The sequence below is a fragment of the Acyrthosiphon pisum genome, chromosome A1 (genome assembly GCF_005508785.2).
Source record: "Acyrthosiphon pisum isolate AL4f chromosome A1, pea_aphid_22Mar2018_4r6ur, whole genome shotgun sequence".
NCBI lineage: Eukaryota > Metazoa > Arthropoda > Insecta > Hemiptera > Aphididae > Acyrthosiphon > Acyrthosiphon pisum.
This window is the reverse complement of record NC_042494.1, coordinates 14,327,547-14,336,569: the sequence shown is the minus strand read 5'-3', so window position 1 is coordinate 14,336,569 and position 9,023 is coordinate 14,327,547. Positions and strand designations below refer to the sequence as shown.

Here is a 9,023-nt window from a genome sequence, read left to right as displayed (position 1 = left end):
CAGTAAATACCATAGGCATTAAAATATTTAAAAATATTTTTTTGGTTATCCGGAACCTTCTAAAAAACTCACTGTCCGAATAAAAATTAATAGGATCAATATTTAGCATATTTCTTTTATATGTTTTTTGTGCTTTGCCTTGAATTAGTTCATTTAAAAAATCATAATTATCATCCATATAATCATCCATTTTAATTAAATTATGAAATTTATAAAATAACTTTTGTTTAAGTGAGCACTAGAGCTTACTGAGATTTCACTAATTATAACCTAAAAATTTTCTAACTTTATGTGTAAATCCTATTTATGAATACGAATTTACTAACTATTAGATTTTACTAAGAATATACTTAGTACTTATTAAGATTATTTTATAAATATGAAAATGGTGATTTAAACTAAGTTCCCACTAAGTATTGGCTTAGTACGATCTATGAATATGGCTATATGTCTACTTTTACAATATACATTTATACAGATAAGCCTATTGTTATTTTGTTTGCGGTTTCGGCATGCATCGAACCCGTCGATACGGCCATACGGGCCGATCGCTACGACGAAGACCGTTATTATTTTGTAATATATTGTAGTAGTTAGTCTCTTGTCACCGACTGCCGGGTTCGGTGTACAGTGCCAGTAATAAATATGATTGACTTTTCGGCATTACTGTTTTGACTTTGTGTATTTTTTAATTAACCACCCTTGCCATCAAATTTATGTAATAAAATTAATATACATACGTGTCGAAGAAAAAATTCTCTTTCAAAAAAAAACCACCATGGCTATGGATCCTAAAACTACTTTCACTCTGTAAACAAGAAATAAACCATAAGATAATATCAAATTTTTACGAAATTATCCAACTCCGCTTCCCCAACTACATTCAAATATACACGGATGCCTCAAAATCTGAATATGGAGTTGGCTTTTCAGTTGTCCATAATCAAACGACCATTCAATATAAGCTTCCCACAATAACAAATATATTTACCGTCGAAAATTATGCAATACTCGAAGCAATTAAATTAGCAAATTCACTCCAAACAAACAACTTTTTGATCATCAGCGATTCCCTCAGCGTCCTAACAACATTTAAAAACCCGCGGCCTAAAAACGATATTATTTCTGAAATTTTTTTTTCTAATGTAGAAAAACTTATATTATTAGTCGCATGAACATGCGGGGTTCGTCTTTGCAGCGTTATTGTCGGTGACGGTCGGTCGTTATTCTTGTTATAATTATTGAGCATTGATGTTCGTGTGGCTAGTAAAGTAGTAATATAAGTTTTCCTACATTAAAAAAAGTTTTTAGTAATAAAAATATAATGTAGAACGGGTTTATACTAAAATATTATTAATTTTGTATTACCATGGACATCATAGACACCAATCAAATACTGAAACATTCGAATTAGTGCTGAAAAAGTATTTGATGAATAGTGATTGAAAAAAAGAAGGAAATTAAATTTTTTACTATAATTCTTTAATTCAGGGGAATCATTTAAACTTTTTGAAAGGTATTTGAACTAAGAATGCCAAAGAAAATTTCAGCAGGCCAATGTTTATATGATATCATACTATAGACTTATTATAAAAAAAATTTTTTTATTGCTACACTCGAAAATTATAGGTAATCTATATTTTCCATGTAATAATCTAATATATTATGAATATTGTAGGTAAGCCTATAATAATACTAAGCTACTACTAAAGTTATTTTATTTAAATATTTATAGACACCTTATTACTGTACATTTATACCTAAAAACATTGTATTTTTTTTTTAAACACAGAGAAGTTCTAAATTACATTAGAAGTGAAATCATGCATAAATAGTGTACACTGTACGTCTGTACCTATACAACACAAATCCTGAAATCCTCAATCACTCATAAAATATCTAATATAAACAAAACAAAATATTAATTTTATATTTCATTTAAATAATTTAACAAGAGGTCATAAATACTAGTGTCGTGATAAAGCTGACATTTATCCAGTACGAATTCTCACCCATATCAATTGTTTTAAGCATTAATTTTGGGGACCAGATGGACAGAACATCTAAACAAACATAAAAACAACATTACTTTAACAGAAAAACAATAATTATTTCAATAATATAGCTTGAACTCCTGTACCCCTCATATATACGCCACTGAACAAACTATAAAATCATATTAGCAATTTTTATCAAAAACTATAATATCATAACATTAACGACTCGCGAGCCACCAAATATATTAATAAAAATTGAAGAGCCAAGTTGTAAAAAAAAAAAAAGGTCATAGTATTATATATTATATGACCTTTTTTTTTACATCTTGGCTCTTACGTTAATTTACGTCTAATGTTACGTTAAGATGCGAGCCGCAAAAGTCTATGACGCGAGCCTCGGTTTAGCCACCCCTATTATATAGGTACCTACGTGCTACGAAAATGTGTTACATTTTCCACTATCAATAAAGGTCAAACCACCTATTGGGTAATGTGCGGCCAATTATCAGTCAAAACTCTCATATCGTCAAAAAGTTATTTCCTAGAAGGCTAGAACAAAAGGGTAGTCACAAAAAAGCCACAGAAAAATAATCCACTGCAAAAAGTCAAATAAAAATAAATACATTCATAAAAAAATTTAATTAAAGTATTAAATTATTATTTTTAATTTTGAATATAGTTGGTCATCAAATTAAAGTTTAGGAAAAAAAATCCAATTTATTTATTTAAAAATTTCAGTTGTTGCCAATTATATTATTAATTTTATAATAATAGCATTAGTATTCTATAGTAATGTTTTTCATTTTTTTTTATGTGTCCGTCATCGCCCTTTGGGGCAGTAAAAGATTTACACCTAGATATGTATAATGTATATACTTTGTGCAGAGTGATTCTTTTTTAAATGTACATGTTTCAGTATGAACTACATATACATATTAAGTTGTATTATACTTACTGACTTATTAATTAACCAGAAAGACGGTTTTTCAGCCTAAGATAGTATATTTATATTGTTATTATTAATATGGTAGCCTACATGAATAATAACAGTTGTTACAAAATTGTAATCTTAACATAATTTAACTAAAATAGAGTATTAAATTCTTATTATGTTTTATATATTTTGTATTAAATAAAATAAAATAAAATTATATTAGACTATAATGAACCTAGGTATAGTACTTATTGATTATTCTAATTTTATAATTTACTATCCAGCAGCTACTAACAACTAATAATTAAAGATAGGAAAATAGTTCAGAAATAATATCACAAAATAGTAAAAATTATTTTTATTAAATAAAAAAAAAAGTTTAATAGCAGAATTTGTTAAATTGTCAAAAAACTTGACATCAAAATATTAATAATATTAATAGTGTTTATTTAGATTATATTTTAGGAATTTGTGAGTAATAATAATTATAATAAAAATCTATAAGTAAATTAAAAATTATTCTTTCATGGACTCTTCAGTAGGTTGTGCGGATGCTTTTGGTTGTCCATCATCACCCTTCTTCTTTGTACCTGATACAATATCATCAATGCGCACCAACAATATAGCAGTTTCAATCGCAGTTTTGTAAACTTGAGACTTCACAACAATTGGTTCCCATACCTTGAGGTCTTTCATATCAGCCATTTCACCCGTTTCACCATTTATTCCCCAACTCGCATTACCGCTTACTGCATGTTTGGCTCTTAAAGATGTCATTGTTCTTATTGTGCTGACTCCACAGTTTTGCAAAAGTGTACGTGGAATAACTTCCAATGCCTGAGCAACAGCTTTGTATGGCCATTGAGTCACACCAGCTATTTCAGCACTTTTTTTAACTAATGACTGTGATATAGCCATTTCTATAGAGCCACCGCCTGATACTAATTTTGGGTTTAGCATAATATTTTTGGCTACGTGTAAAGCGTCTTGTAAATTCCGTTCAACTTCATTCAGTATGTCTTTGCTTGGTCCCCTAAGCAAAATAGTGCAAGCCTTTGGATTAACACATTCCGTGATGAAAGTAAAATATTCATCACCTATCTTTTTAATTTCAAATTGACCAGCTCCAGTTCCAACATGGCTCTCCTGTAATTCATCTGTGCGTGTAACAATAGTGGCATTACAAGCTCTTGCAACACGATTATTGTCAGATTTTCTCAAACGTCTCAACACTGATATGTTAGCCTTCAACAAGAAATGCTGTGCCAAATCAGAAACTCCTTTTTCTGTACAAACCAAGTCTGGTTTTAGTGCTATGATATCGGAACATATTTGTTGAATATATTCTTCTTCGATCTGCAATAACCGTGTAAAGTCAGTTTCTTTGACAATTTCAACTTCTGTTTGGCTTTCACCTTTTTTGAATTCCAAAGAACAATCCAAAAGAACAATTCTGGGATTTTTTATAAACCTTCTCATTTTTGGATGGGTCACATCTTTGTTCAACATAATACCATTTAAAACCTGGGAATCTTCAATAGCACCACCTGGTACTTTTTCAACCTTCGCATACCTCTTGATATCAATTTCAGTACGACCTTCATCTCTTATACTAACTGTCTTAACAGCATTCAAAGCAATACTACACGCCAAATCTGACCAGCGGCCAATAAACTTGGTTCCAACACAGGACTTAATTACTTCAATTAATTTAGGCTCATCATCCAAAGATAATGGCGTACTATATTCCTTATCTAAGAAGTCCAACATGTCTTCTAAAGCTTGACGATAGGCTCTGATTATAACAGTTGGATGAAGTTTTTGTTCTAAAAATTGTTCTGCAACACCAAGAATTTCACCGGCAAGTACTACAACTGATGTTGTACCATCCCCAACTTCTTCATCTTGAGTGCGAGCAATCTCAATAAATGATTTAGCAGCAGGATGTTGAACTGTAATTTCTCGTAAAATAGCATTTCCATCATTTGTCATCACAATTCCACCCATTGGGTCCATCAACATTTTAAGCATAGCTCTGGGTCCAATACATGTACGTACAACGTCAGCAATTGCTTTACCTGAAATAAAATTTGATTTTTTAAATATTATAATGAAATAACTAAGAATTTAAGCTTATTAATACAAGAAAAACTAGCTAAGGTAACTCTTAGCATACACATTTGAATTAAATTATGATGATCTAGAAGAAAAAATAACTATTTTTATCAGTTATAAACATTAAAAGCTAAAATCGATATTAATTACAAGACTAAATAAATAGGTATGATCACAACTCTGTGATACCCATACCATCCTTGCCACGTCTATTGCTTAGTTCTCCGCTTATATAATATCCTATTGATATTTCCAACCAATGAAATAATGAGACCTATGAGCTACAACTTTTTGTAAGAATGTTATATACTTATGTGTAATACAATTGTTCAAAAGTAGAAAAAAGCAAAAATCATATTAGATGCTCCATAAATGTCACAAAATATAAGTATTATTATATTATGGAAACATTAATGGTAAAATTAGGAAGCAAAAACATTTTTTATATAATACATATATAACTGTAGGTCAGTTAAACAAAAATCTATTCTTTGAACAAAATAAGCTATTGTGTACTAGGTAGGGCCGTTACACATCACATAGTGTTTTACCATTGACTTTTCGATATAGTCATATTGTTTAAATAAATAGTAAAATTCAATGTTCAAAAACTTTTAATTTAAATGACGTTATGTTGGACGAAAATATTAAGAACATGTTTCTTGTACAATATACAAAATTTAAGTTTAATTTTAAACAATTATTATACTGATCAAATATAAACAAGTTAATGATTTTTATAATATGATATTATATTTTACGCATATTAAATTTACCTACCTTTTTTCTTAGGTTCATTGTAACTAAGTGTAATTTAATGAGTCATAATATATGCATAGTAGATAAATATTTTTATGAAAATATATCAATTTCAATAGTAATGTTTATAAAATATTTACGTGTCAGATATAGAATCATATTATTGTATTAAAATAACGTGAATTTAGTAACATTTGCAAGTACGGATAGAAAAAGATGACAATGAAATTATTTACCAGCGGCGATATTCTCCAGTTGAACTTTATGTCCAAACTTCCTTTTTGTGTTGGCATTCAACACTAAAATTGGAGCACCACTCTGGGACATCATCTTGGAGTAGTCGATTATTGTTTGAGCAAAATATAAAACTACAAATTTAGCGAAAAATGTTCAACTTATTAACACGAAATTCGCTGACAAATGACAATTAGTGCATGTGCTTCTTATCCTTATCAAAACGTAAGTGGAGTAGTGCCGTAGTGGACCGGACCACAAAAATCATAATACAATACACAGGGCGCGTCGACCATATAATTTCACGGTGAACGAACGGTGTGGGTAACGTCGTTCGATCAGTGCCGCCACCACTGCGTGTGGAGTCGGTCCGTTGAAAACCTACGGTCACCATGGTAATCGGTCAAAAAGTCCGGAATGAAAAAGTTGTACAAAAAGTCCAGATTCATTTTTTGATTGCCAGACAAAAAGTCCGAGTACATTTATACTGTCGGACAAAAAGTCCGAAAATACAAAATTGTCTATTAAATTTATAATTATAATATACGTAATACTATATATGTATTAAATACATGTAATATTATATTATATAGTCAGTTCATATATAATTAATATTTATTTAAAAAATGTAATTGTTGTACTGCCTATACATATAATATAAAAGTAACGAACGATTCATCGACGGATGGCGATAACAATACATTGAACAGTAAAGATTACATTTAAATTATGAATTGTTTCCAATTATATATTTTCTTTTAAAACTATGAGCTACATTACCAGTTATGGCATCATCACCAGAACGTAGGTGTATTTTCTACCATGAAAAAATTAAATAAAACTATTAACGAAACTCGTCAGACCAAATACATCGGAGTGATCTCGGAAAGCTCAGACCGGATTCAGATCGGATGAGTATGAATAAAATATGCATTGAAAAACAATAAATTCGTATTTCCTAATACACGGATGGGTGTGACGGATCGGATGCGTGTGTGACACTGTGACAGGGCCTTTACACGTCTAGCTATTTTGAGTTTAGTAATGCACATAGACAAATTTAAATGATGTGATCGATTGTTTTGCAAAAAAAAAAGATTAGGTACTAGACTTTATACTATAAAAATATTTAATTTAAAATACACATTTGACATTTTATCACACATGCAGGAAATCCATAAAAAACCTTATTTAGATAATTATTATAATATATACATTTCTTTTTTAGTTGGTTTTTATATTATGAAAATATATAATTTATTTTTTACCCCCCGAAAATTTGTTCCAACTGCAGCCTTGAAGATAATATCAAAATGTCACGAATAACACATAAAAAGTATATAATATTCAATTAGGATTAAGTCAAAAAGGTGACACAAGTATAACATAACCAGTTATATATTATTAATTAACTTAACAAATAAACTAACTTTAAGATTCTAAGCAGCTAAGCCTAAAAGTATAAATCGAGTCATAGAATAATATACAAATCGTAATACCAGAATATTAGGGACCTACCTATAATATATCAATAATAATAATGGTCTTTAGAAAATGTAATGCTGCGGGCTGATGAACGGTGAACCTCCTATCTGGCTATACAATAATATATAGGTACACTACGTCGTCGCCTGGGAGATTTTCGAATTGATCGGTCTCTGTGTTGGAACACTTGTATTTAGCTCATCAGCAATTCTCAATTGAAACTGAAACATATACCTATCTACGTCTAAATCAAAAATGGCTGACGATAACAGCAACGAGATACAGGCCACAATACTTGAATTTATCGGAGTAATTGTAATCCGTATAATGGAACGCCTTTATGAAAATGAACGATGATAACCTAATACGAGTTGTTACTCCTCTTATTTCTTCTATTCGTATGGATACGGCTCCCCCAGGGCCAGAGCCTCTAGAAACAACTTCTATCCTAGACGACGCTCCTGCACTAGATGACGCAACCGGAAAGGACGACGAGAACGGAGAACATTATGAGGAGTCAATTGTCTTGAACAGGGAATTGCCGAGCGGCGATGAGCTGTCTCTCGCAGAGTCTGAGCCTGCAGCTCTGATGCCGGAGACAGCACCACTCGGCTACGCGGTCCAAGAAAACGACGGTTTGAAAGATTCATCAGTAGTTCAGGACGAGTCCATTGTATAAGCCTGCAGTTATGCGCAGTCGGGTGGCGACGCACCGTCCTCGGAGTTGGTGACTGTCGACCCAACTCCGAGTCCCAAGGACGGACCTCTCGACGACGTAGTGAAGCCTGCTGCAGAAGACGTATTATGTGCAGACATTGAGCAGCCGGCCAAGGAATTAGCTGTGATGGATAGTAGCGATGAGCTGATCGGCAAGGTGGACCCTGCAGCAGAACTTGAAAAACGCGTTTCTCCACGTAAAAAATCGACGTGGAAAAGTGTAAAGCGCGTTTTTCACGTGTTGTTCTGTTGCGGGTGTAAAACCACTCGAACCTAATATACTAGCACAGCCCACTTGGTCCGAAGACGACGGACAGGATGACGGCGGTCGGCGACACAAATGAGGGGAATGGGGATGGTACGGAAAAGAACACGGAAGGTGCGCGGCGGTAAGTCACCCGCGCACAATCTCCGACAACCTCCAGGCGCGCTCGCGGCCGTAGTTGACGTGCGAGACCCTCTGACGGTTGGACGAGTTAGTTAGTTAACTGTTTCATGGTCCGGCGGCGGACGAAGATGCGGCTGAAGGGACGATGCTAGGGCGAAAATTACCGGGAGTCAAGGATCCGATGACTCTCGCCTTTTCATCCCGCGGTAATCCTACACCTGCCACGTCGCAGACTGTTCCGCAGCACAAAATCTCTGTTCACTTTCTCTGCGTGTCTATTGGTCTTCGCCGTCTGATGTCAGAGTCGTCACCGTCAACCGTCGACGCGCATGACATCGCGCACTATATAGCCGCCGCTCGTCGCCGTCAACCGTAGTTGCTCCCGTGGCCGTCT

General features: G+C 33.0%; 1 protein-coding gene across 1 annotated transcript; it reads right to left on the bottom strand.

The window, feature by feature from the left end:
• Positions 1-3,274: 3,274 nt before the first annotated feature.
• LOC100166867 (T-complex protein 1 subunit gamma) lies at positions 3,275-6,301 on the bottom strand. The gene is made up of 2 exons (XM_001948942.4): positions 6,042-6,301; positions 3,275-5,009 (listed from the first exon to the last, which is right to left on the bottom strand). Exons 1-2 carry the CDS (start codon positions 6,133-6,135, stop codon positions 3,448-3,450), a joined length of 1,656 nt encoding a protein of 551 aa, XP_001948977.1. The 5' UTR covers positions 6,136-6,301; the 3' UTR covers positions 3,275-3,447.
• Between the last annotated feature and the right edge of the window lie 2,722 nt (positions 6,302-9,023).

What these genes read in the sequence shown, in the direction of transcription:
- LOC100166867 (XM_001948942.4), bottom strand. Translation starts at nt 6,135, where the DNA reads ATGATGTCCCAGAGTGGTGCTCCAATTTTAGTGTTGAATGCCAACACA. An exon ending in ACTGGAGAATATCGCCGCTG is followed by an intron (nt 5,010 to 6,041) that starts GTAAATAATTTC and finishes ATTTTATTTCAG; the next exon opens with GTAAAGCAATTGCTGACGTT.